The sequence below is a fragment of the Nilaparvata lugens genome, chromosome X (assembly GCF_014356525.2).
Source record: "Nilaparvata lugens isolate BPH chromosome X, ASM1435652v1, whole genome shotgun sequence".
NCBI classification, from domain to species: domain Eukaryota; kingdom Metazoa; phylum Arthropoda; class Insecta; order Hemiptera; family Delphacidae; genus Nilaparvata; species Nilaparvata lugens.
In genome coordinates this window covers 22,287,852-22,313,891 of record NC_052518.1, presented here as the reverse complement: position 1 = coordinate 22,313,891, position 26,040 = coordinate 22,287,852, and the positions used below count along the sequence as shown (strand labels likewise).

General features: G+C 30.1%; 1 protein-coding gene across 1 annotated transcript in view; it reads left to right on the top strand.

Moving 5' to 3' along the window:
• Nucleotides 1-26,040, top strand: part of LOC120354910 — a 213,041-nt gene that overhangs the window by 119,763 nt on the left and 67,238 nt on the right. Inside the window, exons 2-3 of the mRNA XM_039443015.1 lie at nucleotides 2,574-2,740; nucleotides 7,235-7,323. Coding sequence (XP_039298949.1) covers nucleotides 2,583-2,740; nucleotides 7,235-7,323 — 247 coding nt within the window. The 5' untranslated portion in view covers nucleotides 2,574-2,582. The remainder of the gene's footprint in view (nucleotides 1-2,573; nucleotides 2,741-7,234; nucleotides 7,324-26,040) is intronic.

The window sequence follows — 26,040 nt, the reverse complement described above, 5'->3', positions numbered from 1 at the left end:
ATTATCATCAATATATCATATTGCGGGTCCACACATAAGACTACACATTTGCTACCAATATAGACATTTGCTACACATAAGACTACGCATGCTACCAATTTATCCTAATAGGTTGGTTAACCTTCACCTATCATCTAAGGAAAGTCATCGGTTCCAAATAAGCTAATATCTTGATATATCATGAATGGATCTAATGCTTATGAATAAGAAATCCAGCTCAGAGCAAATCAAAATATTTTTTTTTTAAATGATTCAAAAATTTCAGTTTACACCAGAACAAATAATAATACATGGACCGAATGTAGATTGAACATGATTGAGGTTACAAATATGTTTGATTTGTTCATCAAAATAGATTCAAAAGCTTTCACAAAAACTCAGAAATTATTGTTTCAAATCAAGATCAAAATATATAACTTATAAATTGAACATGATTGAGGTTACAAATATGTTTGATTTGTTCATCAAAATAGATTCAAAAGCTTTCACAAAAACTCAGAAATTATTGTTTCAAATCAAGATCAAAATATATAACTTATAAATTAAGAATACTTATCTATCGTTTACAGGTTTCAGCGTACAGGCTTATGGCTTTCAACATTAAACAAGAATTTCAACACAAAATGAAAAGAAAATTTGAAATCTACATTTCACGTATGTTCAATAACATCAATAAACTTTACAAAAACATTTAGATCACAAATAAAACATCTTAACTTCCAATTATTTAGGAAAATTTCAACAGAAGCCAAACACTAACATAAGCCAGCCATTAAATAGTTTGAGAGAAATTCAAATTCAAATTCAAATTCAAATTGGTTTATTCATGAAATATTACATATTCACAAAATATAAAAGTGTTATAAATTACATGAATAAATTCTCCCTGCCTGGATGATTTGTCCGTGTGCAGGGAGGAGTCGCAAATTATCAGACAGAGGGCAAACACTAGCAATAATAAAAAAATTACAAACTATGAATAATAAATAAATTTGAAAGGATAATAAGAGAGTTTATTTTAATAAAAAATTTTAAAACTAAAGATAGGAAAAAATAAATAAATAAAATAAAAGTGTCAGCTCGACGGCGGTTAAAGGGCTGAGTTGGGAGTAATATAGCTTTATTAGCGTGGTATTGTGTGTATTATTTGAATGGTATTTTGTGTTCAGAACTAGAAATATTCATCTATATGGAGCATGTAGAAGAGCCTCCGCAGCATCTGAACCGATGCAGAGCAGCCACCTGCTCACTCTCCGCTTGTAGACGGCAACGCTAACCCCCTCAGTAGTTGAAATCTCGGCCGGTACATTACGGTAAAGCCAATGGGCTGAATGAAAACAGTTTCCAAGTTGAATTGAATTTCTTAAATGGGGAAATTGAATATTTATATGCAATTTATTTCCAGTGAGATAATAATGTTGAATTTCATTGAAGACAAAGTTACTTTTTTACAAGGACAAGTAAATTTTTTATAAATAATTGTTTTATATTTAAAACAGGGAATTCTTGGAAAAGTAAATGTGTTGGATGTCTATGATTTTTGGCCAATAGTGTTTTAATAAGTGCTCTCTGTGGGACCGCAACAGGACGCAGGACACCCAAGGAGGCACCGCCCCACGCCAAGATGCCATACTCAAGCAATGTCTGCACATATGCATAGTAGACAGAACGACAGTGTCCAGCACTCAGGACCCTTCCCAGCTGTGTAAAGGCATAAGAAACGCCTGGCAGAAATACCTGGAATAAGTGCCTAGAGCTTCAAAGGATAAATATGTCATCGATTGCCAATTAGCAAAGAACACAAGTCTACAAACATTATATCTATTGTTTTCAATAAAACTTTATTTTTTAAAGTTATTTTTAATTTATTCACCCTTTATGCTGTTTAGAATTATCTGTTAATTCAGAAATAGAACTGTGTTACAGTAGGATGTTCAACACAAGTTTATCTGATAAATTCCTGGTGAAAAGTTAAGTCCACATATCGATTACACTGATATTTGCTATCAAGTGTTATTAATATTTTGAATATCGAATTGAAGAATCGATTTTAATCGAGAAAAATGTAATATTACACCGTCTACCATTTTTGGCATTCCCTCATTGTTCTTCTTAAAAACAGAACTCTTTACCAGGGTTAGTGTCGCACATTGAACTACTTTCCCCATCGTCGCTCATTAGAAATCGCACTTTGTAACCATCCCAAAATATCTATTCAGGTACTTTTATCTGTCGGGCGATTTTGATGCTAAAAATTCACATAATTTTAATTAATGGTTAATAGTTTCAGTTGATTCACTTTAATGGAATTCGTATAAAACAACACATTTTCCTACCTTCGTACAGGGCTTTCTTGCAGTTTAACTAAATATCAATTTTTGTTGGCAATGAACATCATTCCAATGATGTATTTTTTTCGATGTAGTTGATTTTATTGACTGATATATGGTCTGGGATACAAATAAATAGCCTACCACTATGTTATTAGTACAAACTGATGGTAAATTTTTATTCAAAGTTGAAGTTAATTAAAATCTCAAATATTAGAAAAGTTATGAGCTTTCCTTTTTCAGGTGGACCCAATGAATGAGCTCAACATTGTAGATTTCTCTGGTGCTGCCCATTCGACACCAATCATGACATGTAAGAAAAGACACGCCGATGAAATAGAAGGCTGCACGCCTTCCAAAATACGATTAATAAATTTGGAGGAATATCAGGAGGCTGACTCTGAGTCCAGGTTTGTTGTACTCTGATTGTTCTCCGCATAATCCAAATAGACTTAGTCTATTCATATCAATTTAACATATAACTGTAGGAATCGTGGGTATGTAACACAGAAATTATTTGTAATCAGGTGTGACTACAGTTATGACTAAAGTGCTGAAATAATCTAAGCACTGATAAAATTAACGTTATTGTAAAATTATTTTATATACTGTATTTTGTATAAACACCACAATAATCTTAACTGTGTGACGAAATAAGACATACAAATGAACCTACTAGGTTGCCGACAAGTCGATGAAAGAATTTGATCTAAATATAGCACTTATAAAAAATGAAATTAGAAGCAAATTTTAAATTTCAAAAATACATGAAACTTTAGAAAATTGTAATGCTATTGACATAGAATAGCGAAATTAATAGATAAAATGCAATAAGAAGACTTAAGGAATAAATAGGATAATGGGTTCAATCAATCCCAGTTTCTTCTACCAAGCATAAATATAATATGCCAATCAAGTACGGAAGTAGGATTTTCAAAATTTCAAAATACTTTACACTTACAGTACCGTACGTATAATAAGGCTGTAAGGTGGGTATCTATATTTTCGAAATTGCTGTTTTATATATTTAACTGATCAAAAATAAGATACTCTAGGACAGTATAAAACATATCCAAGTTCAACTGATATTTTTATTAGCTTGTGTAGTAAAGTACTACACGTCAAAGTTGACTTGATTGGTATTAGGTAGCCTGTTGGGGGATTGAGGCATGCAGTATTTGGAATTCTAATTTTTTTGTTTTTGTATAGGGGACACAGTATTAAATCCCTCGTCTATAGGCCAAACCAGCCTCTACCAAGGCTACTTCAAGAAAATGTGTAATGAATTAATATGAACTTGCCTGTGAATGCATTTGAATTCATATAAATATATCGCCTGATATGGGTCGGTAGATTTTACCAGTGATTAACAACAAATTGTATTTTTGGTCAATAAGTTAACTTTAAACGCTAGTCGTGATTTATTGTTTAGTTGCAGCCTTATTATTTTCCATTGAAATGACCTTACCTACAAAATTGGTCAAGTAAAATAAAATCAAGTCAAAGAGAAGTCTTGATAGGATGATCTTATACGAAAAATATTGAAGGAACAGGAATGAACATAAACTCATTCAATTACTCTTAAATTAGTTAACCGAGTATATTTAATTGCGTTCCAAGTGATTTCCATAGTTTAAGACTGTGCATATATCCAGTGAATGAGTCTAAAATACTTACAGCAATCGAAAAATCTCTCAAAATTCTTGGGGCTAGGAAGATCTCTCACAATTTCTAGAGAACATGGTGTGTGGCAATTGATATATAGAGCTTCCAAATGACTATTTATACTTTTTCAAAGATAGAGAGTGGATGATAATGAAAATTTAAAAATGAAATAAAATTTACATCAAGTTTCAACTAAACTAAGCTTCTAATCAGCATTATTAGCGAAACAGCTGCAAAGTCAAACATTCCCTCCAAATTGCTTTGTCCAATATTTATGCAAAAATGGAGATTTCACACTCAACACTAAAGCTGCTGCAAAGGTGTAGGGAAATTCGTAAGTGAAATTATATATCAAATTGAAGAGAATTTAATTCTCTATAAGCTCATAATTAATGTGGATTTTTCCCATCAATTTTTAAAAAGTTATAAAAGAGCGAAAATAGAAAAAAATAGGTGGCAAACGTGTTTTTTTTTCAAAAATGTCTCACCTTCAAGAGTGGATATCTCGAAAACTAGAGGAAATATGAAAAAAGGTGTATAATAAATATTGTAGGAAATTATGTAACCTTTAATTTGTTATATGACAGCCAAGTTCTTAGGATGCATAGTTTTTGAGTTTTATGCGAGAAACCAAAAATGGTACTTTTAAACCACCCCACACCCTTAGCACAGAGGGTAGGGGTGGGGACTTTTGATATGTTCACCTCCCTACTCTACCTTTAACAGAACTGCGGGGTCAAAAATTGTCTTCTCAACATTTTCCTTCATACCCTTTCTTGAGCATTCATTGCCTGGACTATTTTTGATTTTTATGATCACCCCGACACATATTATTATAGTGGGGTAGCATGATTAGGACTAAGTTAAGTATTAGCAACTTAATATATAATAATTGTATGTATACATTTTGTCAATTACCTCCTCTGATTGCAATTCATTGGCAATCGAAGTTTTTCGATTTGTATATCATCAAACTATCAAAATGAAAAAGTTTTCTCAGGAAAACATTTTTTTCTGATCATTACTTTTTGAGATATGAGCGTCTAAAGTTTAAATTTTTAGGACACAGAACATTTAAAATTTGGTAAGAGATAATTCCATGAGATTTAGAGAATGAATTCTTCATAGTATTGTTGATTTAGTAAAACAAAATGTTTTTAAAAATATCAATTTTTAAGATAGTAATTCAATTTACTAGAAATGACCAAAAATAGCTTTTAGTTGAGTCATTTTTGGTTATTTTTGGTAAATTGAATAACTTTTCCAAAAATTGATATTTTCTGAAAATTTTTATTTTACTAGATCAACAATACCATGAAGAATCCATCCTCTAAATTTCATGGATTTATATCGTACCGAATTTGAAATGTTCTGTCCCAAAAATTCAAACTTCAGTCGCACTTTTCTCAAAAAGTAATGATCGGAAAAAAGATGTTTTCCTGAGAGAACTTTTTCATTTTGATAGCTTCATGATATAAAAATGATACAAATCGAAAAACTTCGAAAAATATCACGAGTAGAAAGTTTATTTTCAGCCTTTGCACAGCCTTCATATCTCGATGTAACTTGGTAAAAAGTCAGCTGTCATTTGGACTATTAATTGCAATGGCGCATGCAATTAATAACTGAAAGTAACATAAGTGTTTTCTCTCGACCTTTCTCTGCTTTCAACTCGGGCTGACCTGTTGCCAGTATGTCTTGAAGGAGATTAGCTTCTGATGTTAGAATTTTTGATACACCAACCCCAACAGCCATTAGCCGTTTACACACCGATATCTCGCCGACGCGACATACAGACAAGATTTACTCTGATGGGTCTAAAAAAAACATAGTTTTTCATCTCAATGCTATATGAAATTAATAACAACTCCTAAATGTGCGCTTTGCTTTGTATACAATATTTTTAGTACATAATTGTTCCTCACATCGTTGAATATAATATAACTTCAGTTGTATTTTCATTTTAATGCTCCTCTGGTTACAATTCATTGGCAATCAGAGAAATTGATAATATTGAATAAGCAATCAGAAAATATAATTCAATGTTAATCAATATTGAATGATGAAATCAAAGATCTTAGATTAAGACAAACCCAGAAAAGGCCTACCAGAAAAAAATGGGCAGTCAATACAACAACAAGATAAATACGTATTACAGGGAGTTGTCAATACAATCAATGCTGAAAGTATTGAGTCTATTTTACAGGAATCTGGGAATTCAGTAAAGAATCTGAATTCAAGTTCTAGCGTTGAAGAAAACGATATTTTGAATGTTGGAGACACCCTAAACGCATTTCTTCAATAAAATTATGGTGAATCAAATAAGGTACCTATCTGGAAGTAACAACAGGAAAAGAGAAGTGAACACAAATCACACCTGAAAATTTAATTACCGCATAATTGTCTGAGGATTGAAATATCCTGTTCACAAATATAGCTTCACACACATAACGTACAGAATTTTACAAAACGTAAAGAAATTTGGGTATCTCAATCTTTGCAGAAAGCAATACAGAGTGTTTATAAATGAATAATAGGGGTTTAAACTCTTTATAATATCAATTGCATTAAACTTACATTTGTAAATGATATGTCAAATGAGAGAGTAACTCAAAACGTTTTACTAAGAACCTTGTAAATTCAATGTGACTACCATTTGTCATACAGCACACATCCAGCCTATAGCCGAGCTCTTTCCGAACGTTCATAAGAGTGTCTTCAGTAATTGTAGCAACAGCTGCTTCAATCCGATTTCTCAATTATTCAGTGAGGTGAGATGGAGGCACACGATCCTTGATGAAGCTACAATATTACAAAGGTAAAAATCGAATGGCGTTAGGTCGGGAGAACGAGACGGCAATGCATAGCATATCCAACGCGGCCTATCTTTGCTACTACCGCTACCTAGCGGATTGTGGCGGAAACAATGCACGCACATGCGGACTGGTGACAACAAACAAAACTGTTTGAGTTGCTCTTTCATTTGATATATTATTTATAACTGTTAGTTTAATCTAATAAATTTTATAAAGAGTTAAAACCCCCTTTATTCATTTATAAATACTAAGTACTTTCCTTACCTACGGTAGTATCGTAGGTAGAGGAGTTTGAAAAGCATTAAATTTATCACTGGTCAAGAAACTCAAGTTTAGAACTGTTATTATAATAAATATTCATTTATCAAACGTTACTTGGATATGTACTGTTAGTGGAATGTAGGTACTTTATTTTTGTTGCAGCAATACACAACAAGGTGGATCGGGATCGGAGATAGGAGCTACTCGAATTTTAAAACCAATCCCGGAAAATCTGCCTCGTCCTAAATCTAGTGAGTTTTACTGAATAAGGTTTATTTGAAAATCTATAAATGTGTACTTCTATGATCAAGTTTAGAAGATTGCCGATACTTAGAGACTAATGGCCAATTCCAAGACCTCATGTTGTCCTGTTACAATTAATAATTTTTGAATTTTCAAAAATAGCTACCTATATTTTTTGGATAAATATTTTTCAAAAAATCTTATTATATAACTTCATTATCAACTATCAGGAAACCCGATCTCCGCAAGAGTCTAATTAAAAACTTGACAAACTGAAAACTTGACCTACTGGAATCTTGAAGAATTTAAAATGAGAATCTATATGCAAAATTTTGAGTTAATCGGTCCAGTAGTTCAGACATGATCATGCTTCTTCATTCGTGAATTTCCTATTGCGGTACATAAGCCAATTCCTTCCTTCAATAAAAGTCAGCTGCCTCAATAAAAAAATAATAATAATAACGTTATTCATCCATATCTTGATGGAACTCAGGGACAATAGTGTTTCGAAATTGCGAACTTTTCATCCAAGGTCATATAGCTGGACAATTAAATCTATTCAATTATATGAGCATGCAAGAAAAGATCACAGTTTTTCAAAATTTGGAAACGCGGATATTTTTTCCAAATCTCAATGTTCTAGAATGCTAAACGTCTATCAATCTAATATTACGAAAAAATACAAAAAATCAAATAATTTTTTATTGAACAAAAAACAAAGCATTAGAAACAGCTTACAATATCCATCCAGAAATTTCAGATAATAATTATTACATGTTTCAAAAAAATTTAGTAAGCTTTAAAACCAGTAGGCATTAGGAAAAAAGACAGTTTTTTGTACAACAAAATTACTACTTGCTGGATTATAATAATGTAATTCGCGTGCAAGTAGGAGCAGAGCTTAAAAAAATATTGTAATGCTTCATTCACACCCACATTCACACTAGGTACTATCACTCCAACAATAGCAATTAGTGCTGTTCAAAATAAATTAGTGCTTTTTTTTATTTATACCTTTAAGAAAAATTAACCTAAAATAGCAAACAAACTCTCAATTGAATCAGGCGGTTGTGATAACAGCCACTTGCAAATTTGCTTCTTGAAAAAATGATAATATTTAATTTGTCTAATATCAAAGGGTAGCTGATTGAAGAATTTTGGCCCTAAAAACACAAACGATTCTTGAAAACTGGTATTATAGGATTTTGGGAGTTTCAACATATTGTTAGTCATTCCTCTTTTTCTGTATACTAAATCAGCCTCACCAATCTGATCACTAATTACCTGACATCCTGAAAAACAATGAAAGAACTTTAAATATATAAATGTATCGTAATGGCAAGCACTTGTAGAATTGAAATATAGGAAAAGAATGATCAAACCTACTTACTCTTTTCATAACCCGTATTATCGCCTTTTCCAACATCATTAAAGGTATTGAATGAGTTATGTATGTTGAGCCCCAACAGCCTATAATCATAGTTCAACTTGGAGTCGACTAGTGCATAATAGATCTGCTTGAGAACTGACTGTGGGATAAATTTACTGAGAAAATGGAACTTTTTCAAAATAATAATTAGATAATTTCTAAGATTGGAAATATGGTGAACCAGGTGAGCTTCTCATCCACCACTAAACCTAAATATTTAACGGACTGTGTTTGCAATACAACATCACAAACACAACCATTATAATTACAAGTATTATTATGAAACTTCAACGGATTATGTAATTGCCAAGAATTAGACAGTGTAAATAATATATATTTGGTCATGGATGCATTTAGAGAAAGACGATTACAGAAGAAGGAGTTCAACAAGATCATATTGCATTATAATACTATTCAAAGTTTCTTTATTATTGCTACAATAAGACAATGAAGTATCATCAGCAAAAGAAACTAGCATTCCATGGAATTGACCAGAGAAAAGATCATTAATGAAAATGAGGAATAATACTGGACCCAGGACTGAGCCTTGTGGAACACAAGAGTCCACTCTCAAGACTTGACTATTAGTACTACCAATAGTGACATATAATATGTGATCGATCACTCATGTATGAACAGAACCATCCATTAGCCACGCCACTAATACCCGCCCTACACAACTTATCAAGCAACACAGAGTAGTTTACTGTGTCAAAGGCCTTTCTAATATCCAGCAGTGGCGGCTGGTGTAAATATAGCTTGGAGGTTGCAGATATCAATCCTAACTTACATAGTGAATAAGTAAGCAATAAATAGGGATTATTAAATCGTCTTTACATAAAACTTGAATTATATTATTTTTCTCTCAACATAATTCTCACTGTAAGAGATGATAAGAAAATGAATAAGTTACAAGATTCAAACTGTACCATAGAAACAGAAAACCCAAAACTGTTTTAAATCTATCAGTCTCAATTATTAGCCTGAACATAAAATAATTTATATATTTTTTAACTGCTGCTTGTACTTACGTGCTCACGCAAACCCAATAATTTTACAGCTTGTGTGTAGTTTTCAAGATTTGGAGGTCTTCCAAAACTTCCCACGTTCAATTTCATTCTCATTTGCTATTAACTAAATGAATCATCCAATAAATTTTAAATAGAATAAATATAGCTTTTGTTTATTACACGATCACTTATACCATATTTTACCTCCTTTACTTTATCCTTCTTGACTTATAATCCTCTAAATCAAAACAAACAAAACTTTTCATATGGTCTGTCGTCTGTAGTGTGATACTATCGACTATCGATACAAAGGCAGTCTTCATAGATTGATATTGTTGGTATCATATCGTTTGTTTCTATAGAATGACTGAAGGAACTGAGTATATTCAATGTGTACAAGCCCCCTGGGGAAGAATGGGAGAACCCTGCCCACCCTCATGCTGCACATCCGTGCATATATGCTGGCGATTTCAACTCTCATAGCCCTCTGTGGGGCTACAGAACTGAAAACAGCGATGGTGAGAGTCTGATTCAATGGGCTGAAGTAAATGATTGTCACTTGGAATATGATGCTAAACAAGGCAGTACTTTTCATTCTGCCAGATGGGGAACTTCTACCACTCCAGATCTGTGCTTTGTGTCATGTAATAGGGATGGTAGACCTTTGCAAGTGACAAGATCAGTTGAATCAAGATTCCCTAGAAGTCAACAGTAGTATACTATTGCAGATTGAACGCACCAATCACAGAGCAGTATTTTAATTAGGGGGCGGAGCCTAATCCCCCAGGGGGGCTCCAAACCCCGCCCAAATCCCCCCGCGCTCCGCGCGGGAAAACTCCATTTTCTAACCCCTCGCCTGGACCAGTTCTCCCACCGATACTAAAACCGCCATTTTATTTCAAGTATTTATTTGAAAAAAACAAATTTATGGGCGTACCAATTGCAGAATTCCCCTCCAAGCAATCCCCCACACTTCGCGGACCCCCCCAGCCTAAACCAAATCTCCTCCTCCTACTGAAGACCACCATTTTTGTTCAAGTACTTATTTTAAAAAAATAAGTAGACACTTGCAAGATCCTCCTTCCAAACAAGTCCCCCCCCCCATCACCCCCTATGCCACCGCCGCCCGCCGCCAGAATATCAGCTATGTAATGTAAGTAGATTATTGGTTTTGTTCCTTGCTTCAGAAAGAGTGTATAACAAAAAGTTTGTAGTATTACTTCTTATCTATAGAAGGAGCATGTATGAAATTTTGTTTTTACAATGAATGAAACTCTGTTTACGCTAACCTGTTCTGGAGGAATGTTGTTTTGACGCTGAGGCATACTGCAAGTTTGTTCACATCAATGCTGACCTACCCTACTCTCTTCTTCTTCTTCTTCTCTGTCAAGTCAAACACGTTCTCAGTTTTTTGCTTGCATCAAGGTCTAGTCTTTTTATTGTTTAGAGCCGGCTGCTTGTTATAATCATCATATCTTTTCAAGAGTCTAGTTTGGAGTGGTCTATTTAAAAGTGTCTCATCATATTTCACCTCAGGTTCTGAAATGTTAATCATTTTAAAAAACTAATTTATTATATGGTAATCTGGTAGCCCCTTTGCTTGTAGACTCTTCCAATCAAATGTTTTTGATGCGGTAAGGCACTTACTAATTAAATAATAAGTGAACTTAATTATTTCCGTGTTGAGTTTTTCTATGAAAATATTGTTATCAAAAATAATATCACCCATGCTATCTTTCACAACTTGTAGCATTGTATTTAAATCTCCAATACTAACAAGTTGTGCTCTCTCAATATAAAACTCTTTCCTAGATATAAAATTCGATTTCTCATTATTACTGATAAATGCTGAATTCAATTTATCCTGAAAATCTCTGTTTTCATATACTAGTTCTGGAAAAATACTTATTATTATTATTATTATTATTATTATTAATACATTTTCATAGTTAGTAGGATTATTTGTATTATCATTGGGTATATATGTATTTTAACGAGAAGAGTAAGCATAGTTTTATTGAATTCTTTGAATAACATTTTTTTTTTAAATTCTATAAATGTAAAAGAAAAAAATATCTATATTCAAGCTACCACGACCAAGATGATTATTACTGAATAAACTATTGACAAGAAAGAAGGAATTTATCAAATTTATGTTACCATATTGATTTAATGAACTGTTAATGTAATTATTATGTTATACTCTCAATCAGAATGTGTATTGTGAATTATTGTTCAATAATTGTCTCTTGCTTTGCACTTGTAGAGCCAGGGTCGGCTCTCCCCCTAGGGGAGGGGACATGTCACGATAGTGACAGAACCGTGTCTCAAAAATAATTTAATTATAATTTTTTTTTAATAAAATACAGTACTTTCAATTATTTTAAATGTTATAAAATATAGTATAATTTAAACAAATTCATTTTCATCTTAAACTGCAGAGCAAGAGAGGAAAACGTTCTATTCAATAAAAATGTCTTAGCAAAGCTTCCACGCCATTGGCTAAGAACTTAATACAAACTCAGCAGTTGTGCTGACAAAATTTTCCTTCCTAAAAAAGACTCACTCACTTCTCGTTCAACTGCAGTATCGACCACGACCACGAGTCCAGGTTTACCTAGGAGAGTCAGTTCCATATTTTCTGTAAGTTTCTTTTTCTTTAATTTTCTTTCAAAATTCATTGTCATCCTTTTAAACAGTAATATCTCAAATAATAATAATAATAATATAATAATAATAATAATATAATAATAATAATAATAATAACAACAACAATAATAGAACGTTTTCCTCAACATATTTTTTTTAATAAATTTAAATTCTTAAATAAAATCAATTTCATTTTAGATAATTAAATATAAGCCAACGGTTTCATAAGAAAGGGCGTAATTGTTTAAAATAAGATTTGTTTGTTTAATCATCCGTATTACCGATTTTCAACCTTTTGTATCTTTTTAAATATTGTTCAAAATTGATAAGAACTTTGTGTCAATAAAAACTAAATTACTTTTCCAATTCTTACTTCTTCTATTTTCATCCTATTTCAAAAATTCAAACACCTTGTGTGAGTCAAAATTTTTATTATCAAAATTTCCAAGTTTTTGTGTTTTTTTCTTAATATAAAAAAAAGACACTGGTGGAGGCGTTCCTGTTCCTGTGAGGTAATTGAATGAATTGATCGAAACCCATACGATTTGGAGGAATCTGGGGATTAATTCATTCAATTATCCACAAATTTAAAGATCCTATAATTTTTGGTAGTGTGCTTTACCAAACATCGAGTAGAGGCACTAACCACTAAGAAGAATACAATCGATCAGTAGGCCTACTAACGAATTGATTATTTGAATAAATCACATTAATGTGAAGAACATAAATAGATGATGAAATAACACATAACAAAACACTTATAATCTTTTCGTTAGACTGGTCATTTCTCTTTATTCTTTTATTTGTTACATATGGTGAAGGCGTCGATCGCCCATCATCCCATATATTTGTTACATTTGGTGGAGGCGCCGGGTATTATCATCAAAATGTACGGAGCATCTCGTTATGTCATCAACGTTACAACAACTACAAGAATTTTGCGTTTTCACCTGTACAAGCAACACGGATGCCGTCCAAATTCTAGAAATGTCACCTATGGTATTCTATGTCACCAACATTCAACCAGGGACATCAATTAAATGTGAAGGAGGAGAAGAACAACTATTATCGACTACTCTTCCAGGAACAATTCAAACATCTATCCCGTGCAACTGTGAGCTACAGGAGAAGAACAAAACACTTATCAGAAAGACATTTCCTTGTGACTCCCGTGCTCCTCTAATTCCAAATATTCAACACTTCTTACCTTTACACTGGCTAAATATTAAATCATTAAAAGTAGATTCTTTTCAACCACATAGAAATCCTCATTTTGATAATTTTACTGATATTTTGAAAGATGACTGGAATGTAACAATACCAACATTGTTTATTCATAACAATATAGCACCAGATTTATTTGAAAAAGTAACACTTCCAAACAGTTGGTATGATATTTTTAATTCTACTTCCATGGCATTCTATTTTATTTATGCATGGTTAGCACTGATTACTTTGACATTACTGTACTTCATAAATAAGATTCACATGCTACTGACTCTAAAAAAGGCTCAAGAAAAACCCACAACACATATGATGGAGCTTAAAGATTGAACAGTCAAATACCACAGAAATTGTTAAAAAGAAAAACGTTTTGATGTAACTTTTCTTTTGTGTGTCAATTGTCTTATGTAATTAATCAAAACTGAACATAGGATATTATTTAGTTGTGTTATTGATCTGTATTATTTATTTATTAATCTATTGAATGCTCTATTAATGAATATTAATTTACAAATTATTGATATTTCAATTGAATTACATGATTTACCTATTGAAGATTAATTAAATGCATTATTGTTGAATATTATTTTATTACTAATTATGGATTTTTCATTAGTATTATAGTATGATTGACCTTTTGCATATTATTTTAATGTATTACTTATGAATAGGCTACAATTTTTATTCTAATTTTGGATTTTTCATTTGTATTCCACGATTTACCTATTGAATATTTAATTGTATATTAATTGAATACATTAATGATTGACTTTTCATTTGTCTTGTATGTATTAAATATAATAAAATTTGAATGCATTATTGATTAATATTATTTAAATACTTGTTAATTTTTCATTTGTCTTTGATTCAAGAAAATAATTTTATTATGTCTATGCATTATTAATTAATATTATTTAATTCATTGATTTCCAATTATATCAGTTGAATAACCTATTTTAATTTTTGTCTATTTTATTATCGGTATTATTAATGCATTATTGATTTCTTTATTAGTATGGAATAAGATCCAACTTAATTAATTAATATTATTCAATTATCATTTTTTAATTATAAGAAAAACAATTATTATTATTATTATTATTATTATTAATACATTTTCATAGTTAGTAGGATTATTTGTATTATCATTGGGTATATATGTATTTTAACGAGAAGAGTAAGCATAGTTTTATTGAATTCTTTGAATAACATTTTTTTTTAAATTCTATAAATGTAAAAGAAAAAAATATCTATATTCAAGCTACCACGACCAAGATGATTATTACTGAATAAACTATTGACAAGAAAGAAGGAATTTATCAAATTTATGTTACCATATTGATTTAATGAACTGTTAATGTAATTATTATGTTATACTCTCAATCAGAATGTGTATTGTGAATTATTGTTCAATAATTGTCTCTTGCTTTGCACTTGTAGAGCCAGGGTCGGCTCTCCCCCTAGGGGAGGGGACATGTCACGATAGTGACAGAACCGTGTCTCAAAAATAATTTAATTATAATTTTTTTTTAATAAAATACAGTACTTTCAATTATTTTAAATGTTATAAAATATAGTATAATTTAAACAAATTCATTTTCATCTTAAACTGCAGAGCAAGAGAGGAAAACGTTCTATTCAATAAAAATGTCTTAGCAAAGCTTCCACGCCATTGGCTAAGAACTTAATACAAACTCAGCAGTTGTGCTGACAAAATTTTCCTTCCTAAAAAAGACTCACTCACTTCTCGTTCAACTGCAGTATCGACCACGACCACGAGTCCAGGTTTACCTAGGAGAGTCAGTTCCATATTTTCTGTAAGTTTCTTTTTCTTTAATTTTCTTTCAAAATTCATTGTCATCCTTTTAAACAGTAATATCTCAAATAATAATAATAATAATAATAATAATAATAATAATAATAATAATAATAATAATAATAATAATAATAATAATAATAATAATAACAACAATAATAGAACGTTTTCCTCAACATATTTTTTTTAATAAATTTAAATTCTTAAATAAAATCAATTTCATTTTAGATAAATATAAGCCAACGGTTTCATAAGAAAGGGCGTAATTGTTTAAAATAAGATTTGTTTGTTTAATCATCCGTATTACCGATTTTCAACCTTTTGTATCTTTTTAAATATTGTTCAAAATTGATAAGAACTTTGTGTCAATAAAAACTAAATTACTTTTCCAATTCTTACTTCTTCTATTTTCATCCTATTTCAAAAATTCAAACACCTTGTGTGAGTCAAAATTTTTATTATCAAAATTTCCAAGTTTTTGTGTTTTTTTCTTAATATAAAAAAAAGACACTGGTGGAGGCGTTCCTGTTCCTGTGAGGTAATTGAATGAATTGATCGAAACCCATACGATTTGGAGGAATCTGGGGATTAATTCATTCAATTATCCACAAATTTAAAGATCCTATAATTTTTGGTAGTGTGCTTTACCAAACATCGAGTAGAGGCACTAACCACTAAGAAGAATACAATCGATCAGTAGGCCTACTAACGAATTGATTATTTGAATAAATCACATTAATGTGAAGAACATAAATAGATGATGAAATAACACATAACAAAACACTTATAATCTTTTCGTTAGACTGGTCATTTCTCTTTATTCTTTTATTTGTTACATATGGTGAAGGCGTCGATCGCCCATCATCCCATATATTTGTTACATTTGGTGGAGGCGCCGGGTATTATCATCAAAATGTACGGAGCATCTCGTTATGTCATCAACGTTACAACAACTACAAGAATTTTGCGTTTTCACCTGTACAAGCAACACGGATGCCGTCCAAATTCTAGAAATGTCACCTATGGTATTCTATGTCACCAACATTCAACCAGGGACATCAATTAAATGTGAAGGAGGAGAAGAACAACTATTATCGACTACTCTTCCAGGAACAATTCAAACATCTATCCCGTGCAACTGTGAGCTACAGGAGAAGAACAAAACACTTATCAGAAAGACATTTCCTTGTGACTCCCGTGCTCCTCTAATTCCAAATATTCAACACTTCTTACCTTTACACTGGCTAAATATTAAATCATTAAAAGTAGATTCTTTTCAACCACATAGAAATCCTCATTTTGATAATTTTACTGATATTTTGAAAGATGACTGGAATGTAACAATACCAACATTGTTTATTCATAACAATATAGCACCAGATTTATTTGAAAAAGTAACACTTCCAAACAGTTGGTATGATATTTTTAATTCTACTTCCATGGCATTCTATTTTATTTATGCATGGTTAGCACTGATTACTTTGACATTACTGTACTTCATAAATAAGATTCACATGCTACTGACTCTAAAAAAGGCTCAAGAAAAACCCACAACACATATGATGGAGCTTAAAGATTGAACAGTCAAATACCACAGAAATTGTTAAAAAGAAAAACGTTTTGATGTAACTTTTCTTTTGTGTGTCAATTGTCTTATGTAATTAATCAAAACTGAACATAGGATATTATTTAGTTGTGTTATTGATCTGTATTATTTATTTATTAATCTATTGAATGCTCTATTAATGAATATTAATTTACAAATTATTGATATTTCAATTGAATTACATGATTTACCTATTGAAGATTAATTAAATGCATTATTGTTGAATATTATTTTATTACTAATTATGGATTTTTCATTAGTATTATAGTATGATTGACCTTTTGCATATTATTTTAATGTATTACTTATGAATAGGCTACAATTTTTATTCTAATTTTGGATTTTTCATTTGTATTCCACGATTTACCTATTGAATATTTAATTGTATATTAATTGAATACATTAATGATTGACTTTTCATTTGTCTTGTATGTATTAAATATAATAAAATTTGAATGCATTATTGATTAATATTATTTAAATACTTGTTAATTTTTCATTTGTCTTTGATTCAAGAAAATAATTTTATTATGTCTATGCATTATTAATTAATATTATTTAATTCATTGATTTCCAATTATATCAGTTGAATAACCTATTTTAATTTTTGTCTATTTTATTATCGGTATTATTAATGCATTATTGATTTCTTTATTAGTATGGAATAAGATCCAACTTAATTAATTAATATTATTCAATTATCATTTTTTAATTATAAGAAAAACAATTATTATTATTATTATTATTATTATTAATACATTTTCATAGTTAGTAGGATTATTTGTATTATCATTGGGTATATATGTATTTTAACGAGAAGAGTAAGCATAGTTTTATTGAATTCTTTGAATAACATTTTTTTTTTAAATTCTATAAATGTAAAAGAAAAAAATATCTATATTCAAGCTACCACGACCAAGATGATTATTACTGAATAAACTATTGACAAGAAAGAAGGAATTTATCAAATTTATGTTACCATATTGATTTAATGAACTGTTAATGTAATTATTATGTTATACTCTCAATCAGAATGTGTATTGTGAATTATTGTTCAATAATTGTCTCTTGCTTTGCACTTGTAGAGCCAGGGTCGGCTCTCCCCCTAGGGGAGGGGACATGTCACGATAGTGACAGAACCGTGTCTCAAAAATAATTTAATTATAATTTTTTTTTTAATAAAATACAGTACTTTCAATTATTTTAAATGTTATAAAATATAGTATAATTTAAACAAATTCATTTTCATCTTAAACTGCAGAGCAAGAGAGGAAAACGTTCTATTCAATAAAAATGTCTTAGCAAAGCTTCCACGCCATTGGCTAAGAACTTAATACAAACTCAGCAGTTGTGCTGACAAAATTTTCCTTCCTAAAAAAGACTCACTCACTTCTCGTTCAACTGCAGTATCGACCACGACCACGAGTCCAGGTTTACCTAGGAGAGTCAGTTCCATATTTTCTGTAAGTTTCTTTTTCTTTAATTTTCTTTCAAAATTCATTGTCATCCTTTTAAACAGTAATATCTCAAATAATAATAATAATAATAATAATAATAATAATAATAATAATAATAATAATAATAATAATAACAACAATAATAGAACGTTTTCCTCAACATATTTTTTTTAATAAATTTAAATTCTTAAATAAAATCAATTTCATTTTAGATAATTAAATATAAGCCAACGGTTTCATAAGAAAGGGCGTAATTGTTTAAAATAAGATTTGTTTGTTTAATCATCCGTATTACCGATTTTCAACCTTTTGTATCTTTTTAAATATTGTTCAAAATTGATAAGAACTTTGTGTCAATAAAAACTAAATTACTTTTCCAATTCTTACTTCTTCTATTTTCATCCTATTTCAAAAATTCAAACACCTTGTGTGAGTCAAAATTTTTATTATCAAAATTTCCAAGTTTTTGTGTTTTTTTCTTAATATAAAAAAAAGACACTGGTGGAGGCGTTCCTGTTCCTGTGAGGTAATTGAATGAATTGATCGAAACCCATACGATTTGGAGGAATCTGGGGATTAATTCATTCAATTATCCACAAATTTAAAGATCCTATAATTTTTGGTAGTGTGCTTTACCAAACATCGAGTAGAGGCACTAACCACTAAGAAGAATACAATCGATCAGTAGGCCTACTAACGAATTGATTATTTGAATAAATCACATTAATGTGAAGAACATAAATAGATGATGAAATAACACATAACAAAACACTTATAATCTTTTCGTTAGACTGGTCATTTCTCTTTATTCTTTTATTTGTTACATATGGTGAAGGCGTCAATCGCCCATCATCCCATATATTTGTTACAATACCATTTACATGTTTAAAATTCCCGCTAGAGGTAAGATGTGCGTCTGTAAACAATAATAGTCTTTTATATTTCTTGAAATCATTAGTTTTAATAAGGTTAATATCTGGTTTACTTTTAAATAGTAATTCTAGCAAACCTTGACTCAATTTAATTTTAAGCTGTACTGATTCTCCAATAACTAAATAATCATTATTGAATATTAATGGTATCTTTCTACCCATATAGTAAGAACTTGTATACTTATCAAATTGTATTCCATACATTACTGATTTACGTTTCAAATTATGAAACTCGCTAATATACTTATTATATACAACATGATGCTTAATGGTGTTAATTTATGAGTAAAGCTAGTCTCATCGTACACTATTCTACTATCTTCTCCCCCATTATTCGATTCCTCTCCCTCATCTTGCTCAAACCTCTCTTGTTTCATACGAAATGAACTATGTCTCTCACCTTCTTCTTCTTCATCTTCCTCTTCATCTTCCTCTTCCTCTTCTCCTCCCTCATCTGATGAGATTTCATATACATTCTCATCATCGCTGATTCCATATTCTCGATTTTTATCCTCTTCAAATTATCTCTGTATTTCCAAATTAGATTGTTCAATCTGTTCTAACGGAGATATTATTGGCTCGTATTTTTTCTTCAAGTTAACTGCAGTCTCTGATTGTAATCCTTTCAGATTATTATATTTTTTGATTATTGAATTTCTCAGACTTTGTAACTGATTTTCTAATTGATTACTTGCATTCAATTTACTCCTGATTATATTATTATTAGCTAATTTACTTAACCTATCTCTACTCCTCCTTCCTTGACTCTCAGTTTTTCTATCTGGTTTCACATGTATATGTTTTCTATCACCCATTTTAAACATTACCTTATGAAGGTTTGTTATTAACTGAAGTCTATCAATGATAGTGTTAACTTGATTAGAATAATTTCTATTTGTTAAAAATTTGTTATAAAAACACTTAAATTCTCTCTATATTTTCCATTATGTTTCTTACAGTCTGTAAATATAGAAACAAAATAATGACTTCCCTTAGTCCATACCTCTGTACACATGTTTTTAAATTTATTATAATCCATATCAGCATTAACAAAATCACAATAAACTAGTTTTAAATTTAAAGGATCTATTTTGAAAATCATCAGAATATTAGCATTATCTCTCAGTAAATGCTTCGGTATGCAAGCATAACTTTGAATAAGATAAAGCGTATTCACTCCATTATGTCTTCCCATTGAAAAATAGCTTTTTATTATTGGTAGGTTACTTGTTTGAAGATCATCAAATATAACTAAGCTATCTTTTGCTATTTTGGTTGGATGTGGAATATTAATCATATCACTTGATTTAATAAACTTAACTCTACTTAATTTAGAAAATACTTTATCCAGAAATATGTATTTATCCTGTTTCAAACTTTTACTGAATAGATATAGATGACTGAAACTAAGTCCATCAGTATTAAAAATTAAATTCAATACTAGATTCGATTTTCCACATCCTGATGGGCCTACAATTAATGCTCTAACATTGCTAGGAAATAAACTTCCATGTTTATTTTTATTTTCCTGTTCAGTGAAACAAGAACTAATAACCAATTCATCAAAGTCGACAATAGCTAATCCATTTTTATTTTTTTTTTTTTGAAATATCTTTCTCTTCTACCATAATATTCTATGTTGTTAGTATGAAGACTTCCTTACTACTGTTCAATCAATTATATGTGTACATACTTAATCAGACTAAACTAGCTTCATATATTATTCTAACTTACACATACCTTTACAACTAGAGTAGCTTGGTTTAATTCAATAAATCAACATAGAATGAGAAACATTATACAGCATTTATTTTTGATAATTCTTTACATAATTCAAGTATATAGTTTACATTCATTAAATATGGTATGAGATAATCAAAAATTTGTACAATATCAACTTTATTTTTCAAACTTTTGTCAATAGTTATAATAATTTTGCATTTATTTATTCGTAAGTTACAACTAATACATTTATTCCTTAAACCTCTACAAGTATTACTACTACTACTACTACTACTACTACTACTACTACTATTACAGTTAATTTTCACATTCAAAGCTTCAGTATTTAATAGTTTTATTCTCTCCTCAATTAACGAGTTCATCATGATTTCTGTAAAAAAGTTAAAGTTATAGTTTGTACAACATTGCTGATTCGCCACACATTTTCATAATTTCAAATGTAAATCTTACACTATCAATGTTTTTATCTGTTAACCTATCATCAATGAAATAATACATTTGAATATTCAACCAACCTAATGAATTACAATAGCAAAATTCAGGAATTTCCTTTAATTCACATCTTTGATGTCTATCAGCTATATTCTTATTTATAATATAACATACGCTTATATGTTCTGACTTCTGTTCTTCACTCTTACCAGGTTTGATAAATGTTAAATATTCCTCAAACGTTAGTCCTTCTTTTCCGAAATTATTCAATTCAAATATTGTTTTGTCAATAAGTTCGAAATAACAACATCTATATTTTTTATCGATTTTATTCGAAAAATAGTTCTTATCAAATGAAATTGAATCCATCTCCAATCTGAAATTAAACATAATATGCTGTCAATCTTGTTCTAGCCCACTCTCATCTGAACAATCAGATAAAAAATTCCGGATAAGTTCATTTAATTGTTCTTTTGTTAAATGTTTATTTTTTTCTGTTATACATTTTTAATTTCATCGATAGACTCTTTAAGATGTGCACAATCACATCTCCATGAATCTGGCCAATCTTCCCCCCTGTAAGCATCATATGTTGTACCATATAAATCACAAACTAAAATATGATTATAGTTATCACTATGCCAAACTTATCACTATGCTAATTTTTCATAGTCTCTCACAAATGTCAGATATTTCATATTTGTCCATCATTTTTCTGCTAACTGGTTCAATAATTGCTGATGCGTCTCCAATAGTTCAGTTAGTTCACAACAATAACTTTGTATTCTCGGCATTTTTTCTAAAGAAACAGAATCATATTTACGTAATTCATTAAAATGTCTATTTATAATATATACTGAGCTTATATATTCATCAAATGATTCCATTCGACAGGTCATATCTGAAAACATATTAAACTATAAGTTGGAATGATCAGTGTATATAATCAATTGTAAAATATTTACTTAGTTAGTAATTGACTCTTATCTATTCAAGACGGTTCACTAAAACCGAGCCACTTTACGAGATAACGCTTTCCAACTTTCTTTAATATTCTCTCTACAAGATAAACTTGCATTTTATCTAAAGTTAACTCTGATTTCTTTAATTCTTGTTCATAAAATTTACCTAAGATTTTTTTATTATTTAAATCTTCCAATTCATAAGTAGGTGGAATGCTTGCATGAACTGATATAACTTTATAGAGCTCTGGACTCCAATTAATTGTATAAGATTTATCGAATATAGCTCTTTGTTTACTAATTCTCACTATATCATTGATTTTGAAGCGTGGTTTGATTATCTTTTTACCCTTTAAAGCTTTCAATTTACGTTTATTCAACTCGTTAAGAATTTGACGTTCATGTTTGTTTCTTACCTGAGAAGGCTTTAACTTTATAACGGAATGTACTGTATTATTATAATCTTTAACAATTTTATCTAACGAGTCAATCCATCTTAATGATCCAGTTATAGTAAAGTTTTTGTATAATTTAGACTTAATAGTTCTATTTAAACGTTCTACTAATGCAGCTTTTATATGCGAATAAACATGATAGTGATTAATTTTATATTTTTTGGTGAGTTCAGAAACCTTTGCATTAAAAAACTCCTTCCCCATATCTGTCTGAAATTTTTTTAATTTAAGATTATTTTTAAAAATTAATTCCAATGCTTTACTAACCTCTTCAGCACTCTTCGTTTTTAATTTTATTGCATAAGCAAATTTAGTAAATGCATTCACAGCAGAAAGAAAATACTTATAATTATCATTAAATTTGTGTAAAGGAATCATTTCTACAATATCTGCCTGAATAAGATCATTAATACTCTTTATTTCATAACTTCTTCTCTGAAAGTTCTGACGTGCAAGTCTGTGTAATTCATCTGCTAATTTACTACATATATGTGAGCTCATTACAATCTAATTACAAAGCTGAATATAAACTGGCTTATACCGTATACTAGATTTTATTTTTAACAAGGTTACGAATAAGTTTATTTCAGTTAAGGTCGACTACGCTAAATCAGGTTCACTTTAATGTTTACGAACTCACTCTCACTTCTTACTTCGATACCATGCACTTCCTTCTAGCAAGGTTACGTAACTAACTGGTTTTCCTTGTTTTGAAAGTAGACTAGTCCTAACTGTCTGTATCCGGACCTACCTCAATACTTGAACCATCTGATTCATACTGATCCAGTAATTTCCTGATATCTTTATGACCCCAAGATTTACTTTCAATGAAATTTGAAGATATAATAAATCTTTTATCATCGAAAGGGCTTAAACTGATTTTTGACTGTTTTATTTGATGAATATCATGCTTAAATGATCTAATATTATTAGAAGTTTCATAATGAATATTTCTATTGAACAAACAATCCTTATAAATATCAAAATTTAATTTCTGTGCTATGGTTATTCGAGAGACTCCTTTAGCCAAACATTTCTGTTTCATACTTAATACTCCATCTTCATCTATGCTATCTATATATTTAAAGCTATATAATTTCGATTTTAATCTAACAAAAGAGATTAAAATTCGAGAAGATAGCTCATCCTTGAATTTACCAGGTTGCTTCTTATTTTGAGTAGAATAACAGAGATGTGAAGTAGGATATTCGGAAGTATTGAATAAATATGAGTTTAACTTTATATCAGCATATATGTCTGGTGTGAAAATTTGATAGAGAAAACTGTCAGTATCCGTCATTAGCAATAGAATTTTATCATAATTATACATTTTAAGCATTGATTTATAATGAAACTCATACATATTAAGTTTACTTAATTCTAAAACAGTGAAACCAGCATAAATAGGTTTATTAAGTATTATATTCTTTTTTTTAGATTCAATCGCAATTACATTTTCATCGAAAATCATCCACCTCTTAACAAATGGTTTACATGCTAGTTTTTCCAATTTTTTTTTGTCAGTAACTAATTGAATATCTAATTGCTTACATTGATTTTGAAATAATTTTCCAAAAAGATGATTATTCATTGCCTTATAAAGCGATGAGTCAAAACTATTTGTTGATTCTTGTCTTAGTTTTGTGTTAAAGTCGATATAATCTTTTAGCCAAGCTCTCTGCCTGAATTTTATAATTTTATGTATTTTTTCTAGCTTCATACCAAGTTCTAAGTATAATTTTAAGTTACGATAATGTAAAACATAGTTTTTACGATCATAAAAATGAGCTAAAAGCTTACAATTTTTATGTTTAAATACTTCAGATTCAGTACTCGACTGGTCTGTTCTTTCTCTCGCATAACACATAGTTTCGTTACTATCTACTAGAAATGAAGCTCCCGCATCAACGCTTGTCCCAGCTTTACTGCTACATACTGGAAAGGAAGCTCCTATCGTATCTACCAGATACGAAGCTCTGCATTCCACATTTTCTCTAAACTTGTGGATTATCTCAAAATCTTTTGTTTTCTGCTGATAATGTGAAAATAAATCGATTGGAGCTTCATCTCTAACTGGTGCAAGAGGATAAGAATCATGAGCATCGTGTAGATGTTCTGGATATGATAAATCACACTGTATAGCATACCCATATTCTGAATCATCCGATATTGTTCTAACATCGAAATTTTCAATTTCCTCATCACTTAAATAATTAAAATCATTAAAAGGAAGATTCTGGCACATTGCCCATCCATACAAGTTTTTCGAATCAATATAAAGAAGGTAATTAGAGGGTAATTCATCATTATAAAGATGTGACATATACTTGTTATTAGCGAGTGCAAATCTTTTCACAATGAGCGATAACCCACCTCTTATATTATCCTCAAAAAATAAATGCTGATCAATATCAGTGAGTAATTCTAATTCGACTTTTGTTTTTTCTGTGCTGCAAACCATGAATAATGTGCAAGACTCAAAAAATGACAAATATCGAGATCATAATGTTTATAAAAAATCTCTCTTGCATTTTCAAAAACATCACAGAGTAATAAGACATCACTTATCAAATAGGTATCATGGAACTCGCCTAGATTTTTCATAGAGAATATTTGCCATACTCTACTTGCATGTTCATAATCTGTTTCATCTACATGTTTCCCAGTTAAACTATTATAAAATTTATCTTTGGATGGGAGTGAAGTCTCTGCAAATTCTTCTACACAGTCTATGTACTCATAAGGATAACACCCCTTTTTTAAAAAGCATTCCCGCTGATTTTTTTCGCTGAATATAGTACACATTCGTTTAAACCTAACTTCATAGTTTGTATCAATTGATGCTAGATTCTTCACAAGATTATCTAATGATGCACTCAAAAAATTAAAATCATTAAAAGGAAGATTCTGGCACATTGCCCATCCATACAAGTTGTTCGAATAAATATAAAGAAGGTAATTAGAGGGTAATTTATCATTATAAAGATGTGACATATACTTGTTATTAGTG